Source organism: Parasteatoda tepidariorum, chromosome 7 (assembly GCF_982258835.1).
Source record: "Parasteatoda tepidariorum strain Cologne lab strain chromosome 7, Ptep-v5.0, whole genome shotgun sequence".
NCBI lineage: Eukaryota > Metazoa > Arthropoda > Arachnida > Araneae > Theridiidae > Parasteatoda > Parasteatoda tepidariorum.
Genome location: NC_141761.1, coordinates 72,062,436 through 72,087,486, shown reverse-complemented (window position 1 = coordinate 72,087,486; position 25,051 = coordinate 72,062,436). Strand labels below are relative to the sequence as shown.

Genomic DNA, 25,051 nt, shown 5'->3' with positions numbered 1-25,051 from the left:
TATTAATTTAATTTATAAATTTATTTATTTAATTTATTTATTTAATTTATTAATTTACTTATTTAATTTATTAATTAATTTATTTTATTTATTAATTTATTTATTTTATTTTATTTTTATAGTTTAATTTATTTGTTTATTTCATTTATTTAATTATTTTATTAATTTATTTATTTTATTTTATTTAATAGTTTAATTTATTCGTTTATTTCATTTATTTAATTATTTTATTTATTAATTTATTTATTTTATATTATTTAGTGGTTTAATTTATTTGCTTATTTCATTTATTTAATTATTTTATTAATTAAATTATTTTATTTATTAATTAATTTATTTTATTTTATTTAATAGTTTAATTTATTTGTTTATTTCATTTAATTATTTATTTCATGCATCTATTTATTTTATGTATCTATTTATTTTTTACTTCCAGACAAACAATTAAATCTTTTCATAACATTCTGAGATCTATTTGAAAACTATATTTAGTGTCGCTGCATTAATTTTAGAGCTTTCACCCCCGAGACAGAGTAAACGAGTAGGTAAAGAAAGAAAAATAACATTTACATGTGATTTGACTTCCAAAAACCAGTCTATCATGTGTAAATAAAAAGAGGAAAAAAAAGAAAAGAAAAAACGCGAGACTTCTTTCAATTTCGTCTAAATAAAATTCGCCCATCGGCGTTAACAAAACAAGAAAGATGAAGTGATCAAAATGTATTAGAGCGAAATTCGGGCGCCGGATTAACGTCCTTGGCCCAGAGAGGGGCTCGACTCGAGTGAAAATTCTATCCTCGAACATGACGAATTAGTACGCAACTCATACGCACTGTACTTATGTCTCACGTTTATGCACACACCCCATTCTCAGTGTAAAATGCCGGTTGAACAGTGTAATCAGCTGATAAACAACATGCGTAAGGAAACGTCCAATGAATGATAATGTCACATGCTTTCGTCTTCTTTTGAGTGAATCTGATCTCCTATTTCTCAGTGACTTTATCGTCGTAACAAGGGCAAATAATCGGAAGTTTTTAATTACATCGTAAGTACATTTAAATTTTTACTATTAAAACATAATATTTATGGTTTTGAAAATAAGTGCACTACCTAATTATAGTGCTCAAAATCCAATTATGGTAAAATTAAGTTATCGATTTTTTTGCATTATTGTTTGTTTTATTTTAACTCTTTGAAGTAGAATTTTTACTAAACATATCTTTCGTACTTTTTTTATTATTTTGCATTAATTTAGGTCAAAACAAATGACGAATATTTAGCATTCTAATAATTTATGGTTATGAAATATAGCATGAAACGCCGGTATCTTTTTCTGAGTTAAAGGTAAAATCATAATAACAGAGCTCACTTCCAAATAATAATTTTTCAAATTTGCGCTTATTTGCAGTTATTTAGATCAAAGAAAAACCGTTATCTATCATTAAAATTTTATTAGTTCACAAAATCAATTACTGATAAATTTTTGAATATGAATGAAAATCATTTTTCATACTACTTTTTTTGGATTTTATATTTTAGTACCGATTTAGAAAATTCTGATAATCTAAGATTTTTCTTAGTATCTATTAGACTGTTTTTTTTATATCTAAACATTTCTCATTTATATATATCTATATATATATATGAGAAATCTTGTAATATATATGTTAAATATAGTAACTGCTATTCTCTTTTATCCAATAGAAACATAAGCATCGAAAAAAAAATCGCAATTTAGTTTAATTCTGAAATAAAGCGTATTTAAGTTTTCGAAATTGCATTTCTGGATTATAAATTACTACTTCTGTTCCTTAATCGACATGATTGTGTTGTTACGACAAAATAGTAAATAATTCATTTTTAATTTATTGATTAATCTATATTTTTTCAATCACATTAAAGTTATCAAACTATTCCTTTATTTCAAGACACAACTAATAAAAACATATAAGATAATTGATGGGGAACATAGAAAACATGTATCGAATAAAACTCAAATTAAGTGCAAATTTGAAATTAATAATTCTTTTTTTAAGATCGTTTTTATTCTTCCTTAATTGTAATTATTTTCTTTAATTTTATTTCAAGCCGATATTGATCTTATTGCAATATTTAAGCGCATTAAATCGTAAAACGATCTGATTATGAGGATAAAAACAATAGGGTACTTTAATTTCTCCTTTAAAAAAATGATTCACAATTTAATGAAAGAAAAACTTTTTTTTTTCATGCATTAAATAGACAACTTGAAATTTAAAAAAAATTCAAATTTGATAACTTTTAAAGAAAATTCAATTTTTTTTCTTCAAAATATGCTAAAATCATATGCTATAAGCACATATGAAAATTCACTTATTACCTTCTAAAATTTAAACATACTTATTTTAAAAGGTTTAAACAAGCAATGATTAAAAAGAGATTTAATTATATTAATAAATTGCCATATTACTATGAAAATCGCATTTTTCAGCAAAGATTTAACAATTGAAACCAATACGAAAGTTTTTGGTATTAAGTAAAATATTGTTTCAAATTATAAACTTGTATACAAAAATTAGGAGTTCAAAAATTTTATTATCTTTTCTGTACCATTTCTGAGTTTCTGCAGAAAAGCTTACTTAAGATTTTCAGAGAAATAGAAATTTCAAAATTTGCTAAAAATACAATTGAAATTTAAAAATCTCATTTTTATACTTAAAACTGTCTGCTTAAAGTGCGAAAGAGTTAATCAACTTGAATATTTTATGTTCTAAATTTGTGCTGAAAATCAGTTCTTTTTTCCTTAAAGAAAATAACAGTTAAGCAACAAAGATATAATCAACAGTAATAGAATACGAGTATATAATATACAATAGTATAATACGAGATAATTAGACGAAAAAACGGTATCATCTGCTTCATGTAAAATGTTAATGTTATATTATGGCCAATATAAAGTATAGAAATTAGTATACACCGAAAATTAGTTCTTTTATACATTCACAATTAAGTTTATTTTATTTCAATTGAAAAAAGTACTGTATTCGATTTTATTAATGTTCTTTTAAAAAAATCTTGAAAATAATTCTCATTCAAACAGACAAAATTTAATCAGTTTATTTGCCAATATCACTTGTGATTTTCGATTGTTTGCATTTATGGGTTTCAAATGTCTGTTGCTCTAAAACCTGTAAATCTCTTTTTTTTTTCTTATTTCTTGTAAATGATTCATGACTAGATGCGATTATCCATCCTTTTCTCTCTTTTCTTATATCATATTTAGTTTTTAACATTGTTGATTTCCTTACTTTGATTACATTATGCATTTGGCGCAGTATAGCCGCTTTCGGATCGTGCAAAATAAAATTCTTAGCTCTATCGTTGAAATTCATAAAATTTATGAAGACAGGTTTAATTTAGTCTTTTCTTTAATATAAGTAAATATAGAAACAGTTATCAAAACTTTTACTTGGATTCATAAAATTCTAAAATTGTTTCCATAGACATATTCTATTTCTTGCAAATGAGGACATTTAAAATAGATGTTAAAAAAATATCCTGAAATTTGAATTGAGATAACTTGATTCTGATTATTACTGCTTCGAATTTCAATGCAAACAGATTATGGTGGTTTAATCAAGGACATGGTCTTATCAGACTTTGTACCTCTTTTTCAATAGCTTCTTTGATAACCTCCACGTTAGAGGGGGAAAAGTGTAGATTATACTGATTTATCTCTTAAGGCATTAATACATAGTATCCATTGAGTGTATTCTTTAATTTGAAGTAGATTGAATTAAAATTACAATTTTAGTTATTGTTTTATTTATTAATGTCAATTATTTGCTGTTTTGCTTTGTTTGTTTCCCGATTTTTTTATTGAGTTATATTTGTTTAATAATTATTATAAATGAGAGATTTAATAAGATACCGCGTTTTAGATGTTGTGGAAAAATTTAGTTTGACTGACTAAGCATTACTTTGGTATTCTGAGTATCGTATCTAAAAATAAAACTTTTTTTAAATATTATTAATTTTACTTGCAATCTTTAAAAAAAAAGCCATTCAAAATGTGTATTTGCGAATATTCACGCAGTTTTAAATGTAAAAATCTAGAAAAAAATGTTTGAAATTAAATTTAATCGACAGTCAAATTTTTATTCAAAGATGCCTAGATGGCTTTAAATACTTTTCAATTTAGAATTAAAAAAATTATTCTACTGAAATTCTTAAAAAAAAATGCTAATACTTTACATATTTCTATATCTTTCTTTGTCATATTTTATGAACTTACTAAAATTAAGGAAATATTGCTTTTGTTTGGTAAATTTTATGTAAAAGAAATTTCTAGAAAAGTTTCGAATTTTTTTTTTTTTTTTTTTTAGAATTTGTAAAATTCATATTTGCTTTCAAGTTTTATTTTCTATTATAAACTAAATAAAATCGTTTTTTTTTTCTGAAAATAAATTTATCTGCTATTTTTTCACAGATTCTTATCTTGTCCCAGTTGCAGGCCAAAGTTATAAATCATCCATTTTGAATGTTGCATCGCTTTGGCGAAAAAAAGTGATAGCGCATGAAAAAATAAGGAAAAAAATAAAGATGGTTATTTTTTGGCATAAGTAGATCTAAGGGGGGGGGGCTTTTTTTCCTCCTTAACTACAATAAATAAATATTACGTGACAGAGAGACGATTAAAAACAATAGGTAAAAGTTATATAAGCTTTAATCTTCGTTGTTTTTTTATTTCACACTTTTATTTTTTTTTAGAACATAAAGAATTAACCTTAAAATAATTATGGTTAGTAGTGACGGAAGGACTTGGTTTATGCCTTGTTTTAGACATTTTCGATGGATCCAATTTATTCATGGATATCAGTCTAAAAACACATGGGGTCAGTTCCCAGACACGGAGTTTTTGGAGCCTGATTAAAATTTTTCTAACAATGCCGTTCAGAAATAAAACTAGAAAATTTAATCGATTTTCATCTTAAGAGAAGAGAGCAAATATTTTTTCTAGTTCAATTTTCTGAAAGAAACATTTAAAATAGTGATAAAAGAATTATTATTCAACTTAAGAATTATTATTTATAATTTAGAATTATGATTTATTATTTAGAATTAGTATTCACTTTACGTCATAAAGAATTATGACGTCTTGATAAAATTATGATTTTAGTCGATTGAAAATTGAACCGTTAAACGATTAACAACCGCTAACCATAAACTATAAAATTCCTAAAAGTTCAAGGAATTTGGAGCTGACTCCAAAACCTCCTCGCAGTTGTACGTGCCCATTTTTTCCTGGAACAATCTTTAAATTCTATTTCTTACTCAATTATATATTTAATTCTTTTTATTCTGTAATTAATTTTTAAATAGTAGGGTTGATGAATTTTTTAGTGCAAAATCATAGTTATCATGTTATAATCTGCGGTATACAGTGAACAAAAAGAAATAAAAATAACCCTGACTAAATTTTTTTCTAATATTCGAAATGGCACAAACTAAATACCACTCTTGATTCAAAGGTGTGATCTTGAATAAGCTAATTAATTAGTGCTAATTATTAATTAAGTTACACAATCTATAACAAAATCGTACTTTGAATAAATGGATTCTTGGCTATCAAGTTATGAGAGATCTGGAAAACATGGCTCCAATAGTTTATTCCGGAGATCGGGTCAAAGTTTGGACCCCTTAATGTTAATTTTACTTTTTGCGTATTTCACCATATCTTGAGAATTTTTAAACGAATCGAACCATTTTTAATCATAGTTATAAATTTCGTTTACCCAAAGATAATTCCATGCGAAAAACAAGTTTTAACTATTATTTTATTTAACAATGGTAGCAAAAAAGTTTGAATTTTAAGGTACATGAATTTTTACATAATTTTAAACTATGTTTTTATTCAATAACGTAAAAAATTAAATAGTTTAGATAATAAAATTAAAAAAACGTACTTTTTTTTTTATATCTCAATAACTATACACCAATTGCCTTCAAATCTTGTATTTTGTCATTTCAAACTACATAGTTTAAAATGGAGTAAAAATTTTTATACCTTGCAAGTCAAATATTTTTCGTCTATTATCAAATGAAAAAAAATTATAAATTATAATTGAAAGAAATTTTTTTAATGAAATTATCTTTTGATGAGCAAACTGTATAATTGTCCTCCATCATTTTTACAATCACATAAAAAATATCCCGTAATATGACGAAATATGCAAAAAGAGAAATTAACGTCAAGAGGTCCAATCATTTAACTCTGCTGGCTAAACTATTTAGACCATGTTTTCCAGATTGCCGTTACCCCTATAATATAAGGGCCATAACTCCAGCTACCAAAAACAGTTGTAATTATTCAGGGAAAATGCATTTTTGTATCCAATTTCGTTACCTAATATCTTCTGCACTAGTTAATTAAAACCCATTTGAGGTTAAGCCTTAATAGTTCTTGAAAATCGGATTGTTAGAACAATAGTCATTTAGAGTAATATCTTTTTCTTTTTCACATTGTTTAAGAAGAAGAATTCCTCCTGTCGAATTTTAAGAGATTCAATTGAAGAACAGATTAAACGGCTTTTTAATACATGTGTATGCATTCTAATGATGTTTTTCTGATGATTATTAAAAAAAGGAGAAAAAAACTTATGAATGCAAAGCGATTAATCTGTATACACATTGATATTTTTCTCAAACATTTTATTATACTCAAATTTTCAGAAAATTTTTAAAGTACTTTATTTTAAGTAATCGTATTGATTTCCTGATTATGTTGGTAAAAGTGAAAAGATTTTAAGATCAAACAACCCATAAAATCGCATGGCCTACTTTTCTTTTCAGATTGTGACACTGATAATGTATTTCGTCTCGTCATGTTGCTCGTAAATAATTTTACGCTGAAATCATTCTGTGAATGCTTTTACTTAATATTTGATAAGTTTGTTTACTTTCAACTAAAAAGAAATTATATCGTCTGAAATAATTTTTTTCTGTCGCTCAAATTTAAAGTTCTAAAGATTTATATCATACATTTTCTTAATTGTTTTAATATCTATTAATATTATTTCAAGAACTAGCTGTTTTATTTTTATTCACTATTTTTAGTGTGCGATTGCAACTATCTCCAGTTGCAATCAAAAGCTGCGATCCAACTGATTTCGCGACCGGGATGAATAAGCTAATTGGAGTAAAATTTCTATTGATCTATTCTGTTCAATCCAAATATTATTACTTAACAACCATTTTTTTAAAAAGTAATTTTAAGTTTTATTCCGGAACTCCAAGGAAAATAAAAAGCAAACAGTTTGTGTTCCTTGAAATCCTTACATTAACTATTATTACCCGTTTACTAACAAGTACTAAATATGCTTTAAACTAAACAAAGTATTTTAAAAATTATTAAACTTTAAGCCTTTTATGCAGAATCTTCATTCAACATATTTTTCATACTCTCTTCATTATTTGTGTTAATCTAGTTCAAAATAAGTGAAGAATATTATTTAAAGCATTTTAATAATTTTTGATTATGAAATACAGCATCGGACATTGGTGCCCCTTTTGTATTAAGGTTAAGATTTTCTAAACATTCAGCGTTTCCAAAAAAAAATTTTAATTTGTAATTATCTGCAGTTATTTAGATCTAAGAAATATAGGAATTTATCATTGAAATTCCTTTAATTTACAAAATCAATTATTGATAAATTTGTGAATATGAAAGAAAATAAAAATTCTCAAACTACTTTTTTTTTCTTTTATATTTTAGAACAAATACAATTCTGATAATTTAACTTTTTTTAGTATCACTTTGACTGTTAATTAAAAAATACCAAAATATATATTTACTTGTAATTAGGGCACCGAGTTCAATTTGCGCCAAAGGGTTAAAAAGAAAATTAGAAATATTTTTTAACCTAGAAGAACAATATTAAAATCGACGAAAACTTACCAAGTTTTATATAATTTATGAGCCCAAACAATGCAATAGTGAAGAAATTTCTCAAAAATTAAAAAATTAGATAATAAACTAATTTTATTTTTAAAATTAACTGAGACTTACTTTATCTAGACATTTTTCGTCATTTTCATAATCGATATAGAGGGCACTGGCCCAAGATGGGCAAAACTTAATTTAACAATCATGAATATAAATATTACAAATTCACAACAATCCTAAAAATGGCATATAATTCGATAGAAAACTCCATTTAATAAAACGGAAAAACCATCGAAGAAAAGTTTATTAGTAGCGAAATTCGAAAATTTCATACTATAAACGAACTAGTTAATTGAGTTCTACTGAGTTCTACTTTAGAATCACATAAATGCAAACGGAATTTTATAGCCATAGTTTATAACTCTCACCTTGGCTCAGTTCTTAATTTATTTCCTCCTTGTATATCTCACCTTGGAAATCAACTCAGAGTAAGAAACACACATTAGAATTTTCCAGATAAGCAAATAGCCTCCATCAATCCAGCATGCTGACATTGTTTTCAGCTGGAAGTTTTCCACTCAGTAGGGTTAAATAAAAACATATGACAGTTCAACTTTCATTTATTTTTTTTGCCTCTGTAGTGATTGATGCTAACGAGGTTAGCTGTAATAATTTAAATACGTAATGAGGAGGAGGATTTTGAAAACTCAAAAGCTTTCAATCTTTAAAATTTAAAAAAAAATGCCTCTGTAAAGCTTTTTAAATGTTTTTTTTTTAAACTATTCAAACGATTAAAATTAAAATAGTTTTATTGCGGTAAACTATTTTTCATTTAAGTAAATTAAAATATTTTTAAAAAACTTTACTTTTACTTATATATTTAAAATAATTCAACAAAAATATAGACTATTTTTGCTTTGTATTAAAAACTCTTATCGATTATAATGCTTCCATAGTACTTTTAAGAAACAAGATTCATATCTGAAATATGTTTCCATATGTATTTACGCATTCACAATTTCTAAGATTTTCTTAAGTCAGCCTAATTCTCCGATGAAATACCTGTACTTCTAGCGATTTAATTAAGATTTATATAATCATTTCCATCATTTATAACGACGTAATATCGTTTTTTTCCGCAAGAGTTATAAGAGATTTAAAAATGTATAAAAACAAGTCATTGTTTTATGACTGTACTCTGTTAATGTATTGATCCTTTAAAACTCTAATAATCTCTCAAATTTTACCTTTCAATTTTTTTCAGATTTAGCTTATAACACTAGATTTCTTTATAAAGAGTACATAATGTTTAAAATGCGATGCAGTAATTTATTCAATCCTTTTAAACAAATTCCAATAAGTTAAAAAATTTTAAAAATTCAGAGAAGCAATCGAAATTTTATGAATAAAGCACTATTGAGGGGAGATTAGTAGAATAACTACTTTTTTCTCCATTAAATGACATGATAAAACTACTCAATAATGACAAGAATTCAGTAACAGGATTAACGTCAAAAACTATGAAAACAATTCTGAATTTTTTATGGGTTAATACTTTTTTTAAAGCGTTTGTAATGCCATCATAAGCATTACAAATTTCCTAGCTTTTAAAATGTCTTTAATTTCATAAATTAATTTTTTTAATCATTCTTAATCCTAATATAATTAAATGAAACCAATTATTTTACTTTCATCACATTTTATGGAGAAAAGAATATATAAATACTTTTACTCTTTTCTTGACAATCAATGTAACAGCTAACTTCTTAATTCAATAAAAGTGTAAAACCCATTAACTCTATTATTCGAAGGCTCCATCGTAATATGTAATGATGATTTATAACGAATAATGTGCTATTTTTATAACTGCTGTGAGTTTGCAACTGTTACTCATGACTGTTCAAATTTAGCCTATCTAAAGCCATCGCTGTCAACACGTATTTTGGAAATGGGGCAAAACGTCAATATGGAGAAAAGCCACAGTTTTGTGAAAATAAAAAGCATTTGCAGTCTCATTTTTTAATATTTTTAGAAAACGTACACTAATGCTGGATTACTTGGGTTACGTCAAAACGTCAATATGGAGAAAAGCCACAGTTTTGTGAAAATAAAAAGCATTTGCAGTCTCATTTTTTAATATTTTTAGAAAACGTACACTAATGCTGGATTACTTGGGTTCATAAAAATTTGCAAAAACTGAGAATAAGGCAATGGTTTCTATAATTCTCCTGTAGGTGGAAAACTATCGAAAAATTTGATTTCAAAAAAAGTTTCATAACTTTTTAAATATGTTAGTTATTTGTCTGTTCAAAAGCTCAGATAATTCTTCACCGCAAGATTATATACATAATTTAAAATTATCGCATTGCTTCAAGTGTAAAGCACATAAACTATGGCATTTTATTTTCCTTGGTGACAGAGCTTCGAAAAGCAACGTTAATTCAGTGTCGCGACCAATTGAATATCAAAATTTATTTTAAACTTTATTTTTTTGTAAGCTACTTAATTTTTCTAACTGGAAAAAACACTTCGGTCTCGAGGTTATATTAAATTCGGTCTTAATGACAATTAAGCTTTAGCCAAATTATATAAAATTTAATATTAATTACGCTAGGTTAGCTTTATTTTCGGGAGCGCTTCACGCTGTCGTGCCACAGGTCCCTGGTTCGATCCTCGGGCCGGGCAAGGTTCACTCAGCCTTTCATCCCTTCAGTGGGTCGATAAATGAGTACCAAGCATGCTTGGGAACTAAACACTGGGGGTTCCGCGTTCAGCTGACCACCTGACCGGAACATCTGCTCCTGCACCCCAGAGCCCAAGGTCAAGAAAACTGAGATGGGCACAGTAGACCTTGGCCCTCTATGGGCTGTCGCGCCACTGAGTTTAGTTTAGCTTTATTTTTAGCTATATTATCTATCAATAACTCGCCAAAATTTGGATCGCTTCCCACGCGGTTCCCCGTTCGGGTTTAATATATTTTTAATGGACTGTATCACAATCACACATCTGAAAAGGTTTACTCTCTTTATAATACTATGACTAATACCTACACACACTAGTACCATGACTTCGATGTAATCTAGTGTTTCATCTTCTTCCCCCGTCAGATATAGTTTATGGTATCGCTTGATTTAGTTTCCCTTAAACGCTTATAACGTATTATTATAACTAATTCCGAGTTTCGAATGATGAAACTCACACTCAAATATTTTTTACAACTAATATTACTGTTTTAAACACGAATATTTAATGTATTGAAGAAATAAAACTCGTATTCACTACGATTTGACAATTTAATGAATAATGGTTTTTGGCGTTTTTCAACGGAATCATTTAATTGAATAAGACATTCACTGAGTAATTGAAGATGTTTAACTAATTTTCGAACGCATGCTATAAAGGTTAATGATTATCAACAGTTACTTTTTACTGGAGAAAATTGCTGTCGGCAGGTGTTGATCTTGCTTCAGACGAGACGTGAGTAGACTGATTATTACTGAGAGGTGGAGGTCGTGCAAATGCTCACCGTCTCTCAACAATATTATTTTTCTAACTCCAATCTCAAGAAGTATTTCATAAATTTTTTTCTCGAAAAGTTATACAGTCAGACCTCTATTTAACGTAGTCCGTAAATCCCAATAATAAATTCGTTATATGGAAAATTCGTTAAATAGAAAAATCACCTTTTGAAATACTTAAACGACACAAAACAGGTTTTAAATTTATAAACACTAGACATAATTAAAATAGCAATTGATACACCTTTATCTTTCAAAGTAGTATTTGGTGTTTATTCTATAAATTTTAACCATAAAAGAAATCTGCATGGAAGGCAAGAATAGAACAAAACATTATCCATTGTTACACTGTCATGTTACATACATTTTCTAAATTTATGAATAAAATTATATCTGCATTTATTATGAAAGTAATTTTAAACATGCATTACAACATGCGTTCTTAAATTTAATTGTTACTGATAAAATCCGTTAATTTTGTTGGCGTTTTTCGTTTGAAATGCAAAATGAAAAAAAGGGAAAATATTTTACTGCTTTCTCTAATAGTTACGTGACTTCGAAAATCAATTCAGGGTCAATTCCCCCATAAAATGCGTTAACAAGTTTGAAATGTTCTGAAATATTTTGGAAAATAGAGAATTTGGATCTCAAGGAAAAGTTCGCTAAATAGAAAATTCATTTCGCTATTTTGAAGTTATTTTATGAAGAAATTTCCAAAATGTTCTTGATTCCTCGCAAAAAGTTCGCAAAATAGAGAAATTCGCAAAGAGGAAGTTTGTAAAATAGAAGTCCGACTGTATTTCATTGCTATGCAAACTATTTATATCTCTCTATCGAAATAATTATTCGAATTTCAAAAAATTTATTTCCTAAAATTAATTTTGAAACACAAGCGAAGTGGAAACACAGAAATAAGTAGAAGTATACTATAAATAACGAATTTTACGCCTTTCGGCTACCAGTTTGGTTACCTTTTCAAAATTATCTTGTACAACATATAAACTTTAACCAAACCGAACAAACAGCAGAAATGTATTAAAATATTCTAGTTCTTCATCCCCTTCTCCAAACCTAACACCTTAATTAGTTTAAAACAATGTATTAACCAAATATTTTCCGCGTCTAATTGTTGACCACGCTTAACTACTTATAGATTTCAATTTTAACTTTTTTCAAGAGATGTCAGCAATATGTCAAAATTCTTTATAAATGGAAGGTTTTATTTATAATTAAAAATCTGTTCGGTAGCCATTAAATCTCACAAACCACCGTAAATATGAGCTTACGGTGGTTATATTTTTATAGCCTAAATATATTTTTTAACCCAAAATTCTCTCTTTTTTTCAAACCTAATTTGGAATTTTTTTCATTAACTCTTTAATTTCTGCTTTAGCTATCTTAACGAATATGCGAAGCTAAAAGTTTCAAGAATTTAACTGTATTTATAAATTAAAAGTTTGTTGATTAGCGAGTAACTTTCTGACATTCATGAATATCATGTACTTTAGCTCTATATGATTTTTTATTTACAGAGATTAAAAGTACTTTTGAAGTATAGTTCATCAAATGAGAATAGTGTTATGATCAGCTTTTTCGAAAATTTATAGTCACTTATTAAGATTATTACTACGATCTGATTAATAATACTATCCTTATATATTCAAATTGTATAATTTTCGAAAACATGACGAATTTACAGCTTATATTCTAATATATAACTATTACATGTTGCTTTAAAACTAATAATTTTTATATTACACTTTTTTAGGGACTTTTTGTCTGAGTCACGCTTGAGACAGATAAGAAAAGAACACGTGATTTGTGAAGAATGTTTTTGTTACATATTTTTGCATACTCGACAAATTATATTGCATAATTTACGGCACCCCTGCCATGTCAGTATCTACAAATGAAGGTAAGTCTACATCAAAAGCAGTGGAACCAGTTGCAAAAGTAACATTTTCACCTTTAAATTCAGAAGCTCTTCTAGTCTCTATTAAAACCGTTGCGGCTAAGCCAGGAGAAGTGATGGAACCTCAGAGACGAAGCGGGTCTCTTGATTCAAGACGTCGGACAAAATCACTGCGGAATCATTCAGAAAAAATTGCGGAAAAATCTACAATGACTGATTACAGGCGAGAGATTTCCGTAGCCTCCCAAACTTCAGCTGATCAACCACTTTCACCTAGTTTCAAAAGAGAAAACTTTATTTCCCAGCAAACACCATGTTTGAAACACGCAGCAGAAAACATTACCCTCAAGTCAAAGGATATGTCAACAGACAAACTATCGTTATGCAACAATTGTTCAAAGTCTATGTTGTCTTACATATTTGTTGTTCAGGACTTTTTAGATAGTTTAACCAAGGAAATTTGCGGAAGTCCTGAAAGTTGTACTCAATGTATGAGGGAAGAATTGAGGCAGCAAATGATTGCTAGAAGTGATGAAGCTTCGGTTGCTCAAAGTAGGACTGAAAAGAAAGTATCAAGTTCTAGGAGGAAGTCAAGAGAGTCTGAAAGATATGTCAGTTCGAAGTCAGCTAAAGATACGAGATCAGACAAAGTAGCTCAAAGTAGTAGTTCTGATGCAAACAGATCAGTGCCTTTTGGTGAAATTCGCCAGTCACAAAGTTCTATTTCTCACCATACCCCAACTTCTTCTCCAGCTCTCAATGTAAATGAAAAAAGTACTTCGGATCCATCCACATCAACAACATTCCAACCTAATCAGCCTGTGCAAAATGCTTCTCACCATCAAGGTGAACGAAGCATCCATCATCAGGGTGAGCATAAAAGAACTGATGATCATTCCACAAGCATACAAATAAGTGACCATCATTCTACAAACGTCAGTGATTCAGCAAGAAGTATAAATTCTCAAGAACTTAATGTTCCTTCTTCTAAACAAAACTACCCTGCTTCTTCTCGCACCAACCAGCCAAGTACAGAATCCATTCATCATCCTAGCGGATTGTTTATTAAGCCAATGGAACGCCAACAACCAGATTTAAGTGAAAATGAGTCTTCTAATGAACAATTTGAAGACTCAAACGACGTTTTTCGTAATCCGGAATCTGTCACCTCTCCATTTGGTGAAGCTTCAGAGGAGTTTATTTCTTCGATGACGAGTGCTGAGCGCGCAGTGTACTATTCTGCAAGAAATAAGGATGGTTTCAAAAATATACCTGAAACCCGACGGAGAATCGTAGCACCTGATGGAAGAATTTTGACCGAAGCGTATGTCACTACGTGTAGAAACAACGCTGAAGCACTTGGCTGTCTGGTTGTGGGAACATCTATATTACTTACTCAAACAAAAAGAACACTGTGCGTACTGGTGTCAGACGGAGTAAGCATGGCATTTAGGTAACTATATTTTATTATTTAAAAGTATATACAAAGTTATGTAAGGAATTAACTATATTTTTATTATAAAACATTTCAAGTAAAAATGAATTTTCAATTTTTCTTTTTTAATGATATCGATTTTTACGGAAGAAAAAACAGTGTAGATCGAGGTCCGGTGAGCAGAACTTCCTAGTGTCTCCAAAAATCCATTTATAAACTTTTTATTTGATAAAAACACTTAATGATTTATGAACACGAGCTTTGAACACTTCGTTTCTTGAGTCAGAGCTTTAAAATAATATCTAGTGAACTGTTTTATAACTTTTTTTTCACTCTATCTTTCTCCAAATTTAAAAGAAATATTAACTGATTAGTAAAGCGTTAGCAATTTAGTCATGGTAGTCCTAGTCGATACTAAGAAAATCTGAGAGAAGATTGTCAAACTCTTAACTTTTATCTGAAAAAAAAATGGCTTTCTTTTATTTCAATGAGATTTAATGTTAGTACAGTAAAAATGGCTCCAAAATTGCAAAAATCGTAAAATAAAATAAAATTTTTAAAAAAAGTTCAAATTTGTGTCTGTTAAGTACTCTTTTCACGATAAGTGGTAAAATGTTGCACGCTATTGCGTGTCAAGCTTCGGTGATAGGGAAAAAAGGGGTATATGGTTAACATTGTTATCTAGACAAATGCGGTGCGGTTTTCGATGCATTGTTTACGCTGAACCTCAGGAAACCAACGAAACAACTAATAGTTTAGAAGTTACGATTTTATGTACAAAAATGTTTGAATACGTTACTATATCAGAGCTATCTTGACAAGTGGGGCATTTTTTCTTGTGTATTTCTTATGGTTAATCGAATGAGATTGAATTGGAATTAATAAGATAAATAATTTAGAAGAAAAGTGTACTTAAAAGAAAATAAATAAAAGTCAAAAAATAATTCTTTTATATATAATCCGTACAACTTTTGTTGGCCGATCATTTTGTAATTGATATCATTCATTTTAGCGTTATAAAATACATAGAGTAAGCATTGCTTAATTTGTCTAGATCCAGATGTTCAGATGTCCAAACAAATTCAATATCCAGACAAAAGTTCAAAATTGTACTTTTTATCTATAAAACTTCATAACTTTTGAACTGTTATTTATAGTAATACGTAGTTGGCCTCATTCAATTCCAAGTAAAAACTTCATAGGGAAATAGGAATAGATAAATTTCTTCTCCATTTACCTCTTTTACCGAAACTCAGCGTAATAGCTCATGAAACTTTTTACCACTTACTACGAAGAATGTGCTTAACAGTTTGCCACAGGTTTCACTTTTTCATGCTTATTTAAAACCTCATTTTAACTGCACTAAATGGCAAATAAGCTTTTTTAGGGAAAAATTATTCAAATTTACTTAATTATGCTGTACTTAATTTTATATCTGTGATATTTGCAAATTTAAAACATCTCGCCTTAAATATTCTAGCAAAAAAAACTTGCCACTCAATTTGAGTCAATAAAAGTTTTTCTCATTGCTAGATTACATTTCTATTTTATAAAGTATAAGCTCTTTAAAGTGCAAGAATCACTCAAATGTTTTTAACACTAGAAAGACTGAAATTTAGTATATACCTATATTGCCTAAAAGCAGACAAAATGACTGGATTGTGAATGCGCAAATAAATTTGTTTAAAATTAATTTTTAGCATTTTTTATATTATTTACAGTTATGTAACAAGTTATTAATAAATATTAACTATAAAAAAATATATGTTGTACAGAAAGTCACAAAATTCCAAGAAAATGTGTCATTATATACATCATTGTTTTTCTAATTGAAATTAAAAGCAGTCAAAATGACTTCCTTAGGCAATCTAGTGTTAAATGCATATTTTATTGCTGGAGTTTATGAAACTTTATTACCTTTTCTAGGGAGCCTTTGTCTGCAATTTTTCATGTGGTGCAAACTGTCCGGCAATTAGATTCCTTGGGTACCACAAAACTAGCCCTTTTGGAACAACCAGATCTAGGGATATCTTTCGATAAGCTGAATGTGTGGAGGCTGAAACAATTCCATAAATGTGTCTATTTGAATCCTGATACATTGGTACGTATTTGTTACACTTCAATAAATGTTTCATTTGTTTGAGTGTACAGAGCTGAATGAAAGAAATGAGATAGTAGCTGTAAGATTTTGATTTAGCTTTTTCAGAAATTTTCTGTCACTTTTAACTTTTCCAAAACAGATCCAATTTTAATTTTATAATTTGTGTTAAACCACATAATGTTAAATGTTCCAGTATTTATTACAAAGTTTGTTTTTACCAATATTTTCAGGCTGTTCAAAATTGTGACGAGTTATTTGATCATGAAGAGTTGTCCGCTGTTCCTGATATTGGCTGGCCAGACTGTTTTAACAGTGGAGTTTTTGTGTATCAACCGTCTGATCATACATTTTGGCAACTACTGGAATTTTCGGACAAGCAGGGAGCTGGCGAAGGTAACAACTGATGAAAATAACTTTTGATCCTATACCTTATGCATGAAATGCACGTCTTAATTATATAAATTTTATTGGAAGTCCTCGTTTTGATTATTTTTTAGTGTAGCTTGAAGAGTCTTTGAAATGTCACAGTCTAATTACGCAATATATATACTAGGTCATTAACCTTATACTAATCCAGTATCTCGTCTTGATCAACGTAACATTCAGAAAAATTCGCAAGGTTCCGTATAAGAAAAATAAAAGAACTATAAAATATTGTAAGTGTTGCATTGAAGTTGAAAATTTCAAAGTAGCCTTATGCTGTTAAAATGATAAAGCTAAATTTTTCCTCTCTGTCATTTCCACTTTAAAATCAAGCATGATATCTGAATAATTTATGTAGAAACTGTTACTGTACTATTGATGTTATGTAGATTAAAAAATAAGATAATTGCAATTAATTTATCAATGATCACTACGGTAAGAGATAGATAAAATTAGTAGTCTTTCAGGTGCCTATCAAGATTGCTTCTTGTCTAATTCGGAATCACAACAAAAGATCATGTTCTACGTAATATTTCTAGAATATTACTAAATCTAATATCCGAGATTGTGCCTAAGGAGGACGCTATATCATGTGAAAAACTTTTCATGACTAATTCTGTTTCACCTTCATTAATTTAAAATTCAGTGCAGGTAAATCTAGAATAAGCCATAAAATTTCAAGTATTGAAAAAAATATTGAAATATCAAAATTCAAACAAATTAGTGTACTAGAGCTTGCCTACAGCATAATCCTAAGTAATCCCTTCATAATTTGTTTGCATTTCGATATTTTGGAAAAACATTTTCCAGTATTGGAAACTTCATAGTTTACTGCAGGTTAACCTAAACTCGCTTTTCTCTAAGCGTTAAATTTTAAATTTCTTAATGAGATAATTTTTACCATGGAAAGTTTCTCTTCGGTTAAGCGCCCTCTGAACGCTTAGTTGCGTTTATAACACCGAAACAGTTGATACGCCTTTTTCTTCCTATAACCTTCCGCCTTTTTCTTCACACGTTTCATGCTGCTCCCTGTTTTATTAAGTGACATATACTCTCAAAATGACGCAGCAAAAATTAACTGTTCTTGACATTTAGCGACGCTAAATATCAAGAACTGACTCAAAAGCCTATTTTATAGAATTTTCGTTTTTATTTTGAGAACAAAAAATATTAGCTTACAAGTGCTAAATTCGTCACCTTACACAAACATGCAACTCAACTTCACTTTTCTTTCTTTCTTTTTCTATTGCGAGAATCCTTTGCTAATTCATCCCTAATTTCTTCAGTGTTACTGATTAATAAATGACACGTATTGTATTCGCACAAAATATTATCTGTCAAGACACTTATTAAACTACTCCCTCTTGTGATTGTTTCTCTTTATTATAATATATATATTTACATTTGATATTATTTTTATTTGCTAAATATTTCCATCCATAGAATGGTTTATACATTAATTTCCTTTTCCTTATAGGCGGTGACCAGGGCCTACTAAACTCGTATTTTAATTCTTGGAATAACGATATCAACAAAAAGCTCTCCTTTATTTACAATTTGATGGCAAATGTTAGTTACACCTACACTCCTGCCTTTAAAAAGTAAGTTCTGTCACAGACGTAACAATGTTTCAGTACAATAGTCTACATATATCTTGAGAATTTTCTATTTATCGCATGCAACCTATGCACTATTTTTGCAACATTCATTCCATAAATATGCACCGGGACACGTTTTAGCAAATATTTAATTAAACTTTCTATTGCTTTGGTTTAAAATTATATTCGCCTTCTCAATTGTTTTTTTTTCTTCTTCGTCCAAGGAAATTTACCCCAAAGAGTTATTAAATAAAACATTAGTTATGAGGAAAATCCTATCACTTTTTTAAAGTCTCGCAGTGGACTGATCATTAAGACACGGTTCCCAGCAAATCACCGAAGTCAAGCATCACTGGCTGCGGTCAGTGTGCGGGTGGGTGACCTCTTGGATCAGTCTGCGTAGGGACCGAGGGTGTGCGGTATTGGTCCTCGTTAAACTGTTCTACCGTAAAGTGCTCGACTTCGCGTGCAGGTCGTCGGGCTACCGAAGCAGGAGTGCCATTCTCTCTGCATAGGATCAAAATTGTGATGGCATGTCTTCGGCTCATCCTCAGGGATGTTTCCCAGACCGTCACCAATAGCCCATTGTGCAGCTCTAGTACGACGTAAATAAACTACAACTACAACACTTTTTTGAAAGAATTCCTTTTCCCCCTGAAAGGTGCGCTTCAAAAATTCTACAACTGAAATGACTTACACTGATTAAGCTAATTATCACGAGTCAGCCTCACTGGGTTCTGATGCTATACACTTTTTACTACAGAAGATGTCTCGAAATTATGGAAGAACACAATTTATTAAGTCGTTCAGGCAGGATCGTGATCAAGCGATTCTCCTTTTACGGCACACGGTAATGGTAAAATATATATGGGACAGGCCGTACTGACTCTGATCCCACATACGTGATTTCAATTTGGTACTTTCGTGTTACTTCTCATATTAGTACGTATACGTGCGACCCACTCTTTAGTACCTACACTTGGTTCTATACGTACTTAGTCTTTTGTGATGAGAAAAAGGGCAGTCTTTACATGAAAAATTCGATACTGCGTTTATTAGCATTGCTATAAATTCAATCTACACTAGATTTCAATATCTCAGAGCCTGATATTCTATTGTTAAAGTAAATACGTCTTTGCCCTTAGATATTGAACAAGGAATGCACAGATTAGGTCGACCATCAACACTACGAAGTTGTAATTTCGTGAAAATACACGACAACGAACCGTTAAAATTAATAAACTTATCCTGGTTCATGTCATAAAAACAACTTGTTAAAAACTCTACAACTACACCGTAACAGCACTGCAATAAAGATTTCTTCAGTGACAAGCAGTCTTGTATACAGGGAAACAGACTTACTCCAAACGGCGCTTACCACTCACTCTTCTAAACGCATACTTGAACGCTTCACAACACATCTTCATATTGTTTGGACACAATTAACTGAAATATAATCTGCAATATAACTTTTTTTTTTTAAAAAAAAAAAAGAATGAAGCCTGTTTTTTACAAAATTATCATTTTTGATGATTATTTTACGAAACAAACACAACTAAATAATCATTTTATAACAACTATTACTCCGTTCTATAACAAAAATAACACCAAGAAACCTCCTTTAAATACAAAAAAAAAATTGTCTCGTGAAACAAAACATTGTAATACTAAGTGAACGTACACCATTTTGAATGCTGAGCTTTCCGGTCGGAATTTGGAAGTGCCAGCTTTGAAAATCGTATTCAGCAGATGCGAATCAGTGAAAGTTTCTCAATTGGCCAAATATTATCTAAAATGCCTCTAGAATACTTAAAATAGCCATTTTTGAGAAGACCAAACCAAATATAATATCTGTATGTATAATTGCGTAATCTCTAAACTGAAAAAAATAGCCTTACTCCTAATTAGAGCTTTCTAAAAAGTATTGAACTCAGATTTCTCATAGAGATTATTCTTCAGATATCTCAAGACATTCTAATAATTTTTTCTGTTACTTCTTCCTGGTACTATAGCCCAGGGCAGGCCTAGGCCGTCCCAACGAGTTTATTTCAACAGAGTCTGCCAGATGCTTGTGTTTTTCCAAATAGTTATTTGCTATGGTTTTAAATCTTTTTCAATGTCATCAAGTCGAGCCGTGATGGCTCAGGGGATAGAGCGTTCGCCTTCCAATGAGGTGAACCGAGTTCGAAACCAAGCGATGGCTGGTCGATACGAATTCTGCATCCGGCTGGCAGCAACCACAGTGCTTACGTGAAATATCCTCAGTGGTAGACGGATCATGAGTTAGAGTCCCCTTGCCGTCAAGCTAACCATGGGAGGTTCACGTGGTCTTCCTCCCCATGTAACGCAAATGCGGGTTAGCTTCATTAAAAAGTACAGTGGAGCATCGTTTATACGACGATCACTTATACGACGTTTACATTTATACGACGTTTTAGTGTGGTCCCAAATCATTCCCATTCATTTTAATGTAAAAATATATCGTTTATACGAAGCACAGAATCGATTATACGTCGGTTTTTAGATTTTGTTCACGTTTACTTATTTTTTTATTTTTTCTTGTGTATTTTAAAAAAAGTGCGGAATTTGCCAACATGAGTGATACAGAAAAGGGTGCCAACAAGAATGCTTGGATGACGACCGTAATTTTTACTAGATGACTGAAAAAACTTGACAATGTTATGAAGAGGGAAAAAATAAAAATTTTGCTATTCATCGACCAATGTCCAGCGCACCCATCGATACTAATTATTTTGGAAAACGTAAAAGCTATCTTTTTTCTTGCAAATTGCACAAGTGCGCTTCAGCCATTAGATTTGGCCGTGATTAGAATCTAAAATTTCATCATAGAAAGCAGTAAGTTCAACTCGCTATTCAAAGCATTGCATTGTAGAGACTAATAGCAAAAAAATATAATTAAAAGTAACATACATTCAAATTGCTCACTGCAATTTTTCTTCTTTGGTTATTTGTTTGTTTTGCTTTGTCTAATTTAGAAATTTATGCAAATCAACACGCTAAACATTAAAATTAACTGAAAACAGAGTTAGTTTCAGTTTTAGAAGTAAAAATCGATTATACGACGTTATCGTTTATACGACGTTTTTCGGTGGTCCCTTCGGCGTCGTATAAACGATGCTCCACTACTCCACGAAAGCAAATTTCTCCCAATACTTGATCCAGGAGTTCCCTTGTCTTCTGGATTGGGTTCAAAATTACAAAGCTACGTTGTTGAACATTAGTAGTCGTAAACCCGAAAATTGGGTCTACTGTTCAACTTTATTTATAAAGTAAAATAAAATGCCATCAAGCCGAGCAGTGGTGGTTCAGGGGATATAGCGCTCGCCTCCCAAAAAAATAAACCGGGTTTGAATCCCAGCAATAGCTGGTCGATACGAATTTCGCACCCGGCTATCACCGACCACGTCTACAATTGAGGATATTTTTGATGACTCAAAAATATCCTCAATTGTAGACGGAGCATTGATTAGGCTCTCCTTGCCGTCAAATTAACCATGGTAGGTTTTCGTGGTTTCTCTCTCCATGAAACGCAATTGCAGGTTAGTTTCATCAAAGAATCCTCCCTCGAAGGCAAAGTTTCTCCCAAATTATGAATCCTGGGGGTCCCTTATCTTCTGGATTGGGTTCAAAATTACAAGGCTACGGAGTTGAACATTGGTAGTGATGTCGGCTGTTCAAAAACGGTTATAAAATGTCATCAAGGTATCTGAGTGAACGTCTTCCTCATTTTCTAGGGCTACTTGGCTTCTTGAAGATCAATACTTTTGTGAGGGCTGTAATCTTCTGACTGAAATAGCACTTTTAATTTTCATGTCATGCATAGCTTTTTATAACGCAGTTTCTTTACATTAAGTACATAAAATGCACTTTGTGATTGACCAGTTAGGAGAGAATTGACTTTCACCTTTTCCCTTTAAGTCCAAACACCACTAACAAAAGAAAGTTTGTAAGCAACCATTTCCATTTTTTACCGCACTCATTACATATAAGATAGCTCCTTTACCATTTTTTACCATTTCCTTTTTTTACTACACGTATTACACATGAGATAATTCAATTACAAATTTTATTGCGTGCATTATATAAGTATAAGACATCTCCATTTGCATTTTTGCAGTATGCATTACATATGAGAACTCCATTTTAACCTTATACATTAACTATATGGTTGTTCAATTTTCATTTTTGATAATGGGAGACAAAGCATTATGAGAGAGCTCCATTCAACATGTACTGCATGTCAGATAGCTCCAGTCCAATATCAGATTATAATGGACAAAGGTTACGTTACTTTGATCAGAATATACAACAAAATCTGTTATGTCCTCTTAAATTTCATCTATCATATTAAGCTTTAGTTTCAGAATCATATTTTTTTATATTTAACTTGTTTTTACATTTCTGAAAGTGCATTGTATATTTATTACTGCTAAATTTTATGCATAATTCTTATGTTTAAAATTGTATAAACTCTTTAGGTTCGGAAAGGATGTGAAAATAGTACAATTCCATGGTACATCTAAGCCGTGGCACGTAAAGTTTTTTAATGTTACCGGATTAATTTGCCCTCATTCTAATGTCCATCCAACTTATGCAGACTTCGTGAATAAATGGATCAAAATTTTCAGGGGCAATGCTTTGAGACAACTCTCACAGGTAATGTTGTTTGAATTCAGATCCTTTTAAATTTATACCTTAAATAAAGTTGAAATTACCTTCTCTTGTTATATAAAGTTAATACCCAAAGTAAAACTGTAATACTTAATAACTAATTAACTGTGAACTTTTACAGTTTCTTCCAAACTCCGTTCCCTTTTAAATCAGATATAGTTTCTAAAGACGTTTAATTTTCTTACATTGAGTACGTGTTATCGTAAAATAGATGTACAATGAGTTTGGTGCAACATAGCCGTATCCAGTAGCTATACTATATAACTTTATAATCAATCCAATTTCCACCGAACATAGAAAAGCTGCCTAAATTCTTTTTCAGAAGAGAGAAATGTTTCTTTTTCAGGCATGAAAAAATATTATTTTATCAACTGAAACTTAATTAGTTCTTTTACACGTAGCGTTTAAGCATACACATTTTCGTAATCTTCTCTTGTTCTTAATACTTTAAAATCGTGATCGTGAACTTTAAACGTTTTATTAAAGTTCTTGAAAAGTAACGGAAAATAAACTAATTTAAATTTTCTTTCCCTTTAATGCCAAAATACAAAGATATAGCCACCAAATTACAAAGTTACCTGTAAAACGATTGTCTTACCAATATTTATTTTCGGTTTAAAATACGACTGTTTTTCTATTAATATTTCGATTGTTAAACACATTTATTTTTTGTTTACAGAAAGCTCAAACTTATGCCAGTTCTCAGGAAAAGCTGTCCGCTGTAGAACTTCTTCGTTTCTACCCATTACCAACTGAGTCAGAGTCTGATTTCTTTTTGACACCTGTATCTGTAAGACTCCCCTTGACAGAAATGAAACTTCAGAAAACATCAAGACCCATTGAAGAAGCCAGAAGACGAAAATCTGCTGAATTTTTCCACCGTTCTGACGCTGATGTCGAAGAGGTAGCTAAAGTCGATTCAGTACAAACTAAGTCAAATGTAGACGATAAAACAGATGAGGAATCTTCAACCCTCCCAATAACTAAAGGGGCATCTGAAGATTCAGCAAAAGACAAGACTACGGATACTCCTGAAGAGGAACTTGCTGATGAAAATAACGGCAAAAAGCTTCCAGGAGCTGAAGTAGGAGATTATCAGGGAATGAAAAAATGGGAACAAGGCAAGATGGATTATCAGGGTAAAGATAGCTCAGATTCGGTAGTGAAAAGGCTTAACTATTTAATGTCGCAGCCTAAGCAATGAAATTTATTGACTTTGCAGGTATACAAATATCGAATGAGTATGGCGGGATTCTTTTTTATATTGTTCGGTTTAGATTGAGAAAATTTTGGATTTTTAAATTAGGAATTTTAATTTAAAATATTTTTAATTAAAATTGAGCTGTTTACATAGTTGCATGTTCAGTTTCATAATTTTTTTATCTATTGAATGAATTGTTGTTAATTCTTAGTTCTACAGAAAATAAAAACCTTTTTCATGAGTA

General features: G+C 30.1%; 1 protein-coding gene across 1 annotated transcript; it reads left to right on the top strand.

The window, feature by feature from the left end:
* Positions 1-643: 643 nt before the first annotated feature.
* LOC107441673 (uncharacterized) lies at positions 644-25,051 on the top strand. Its single transcript, XM_087168056.1, has 7 exons — positions 644-1,048; positions 13,214-14,810; positions 16,719-16,893; positions 17,124-17,286; positions 18,794-18,917; positions 23,414-23,591; positions 24,286-25,051. Exons 2-7 carry the CDS (start codon positions 13,339-13,341, stop codon positions 24,808-24,810), a joined length of 2,637 nt encoding a protein of 878 aa, XP_087024182.1. The 5' UTR covers positions 644-1,048; positions 13,214-13,338; the 3' UTR covers positions 24,811-25,051.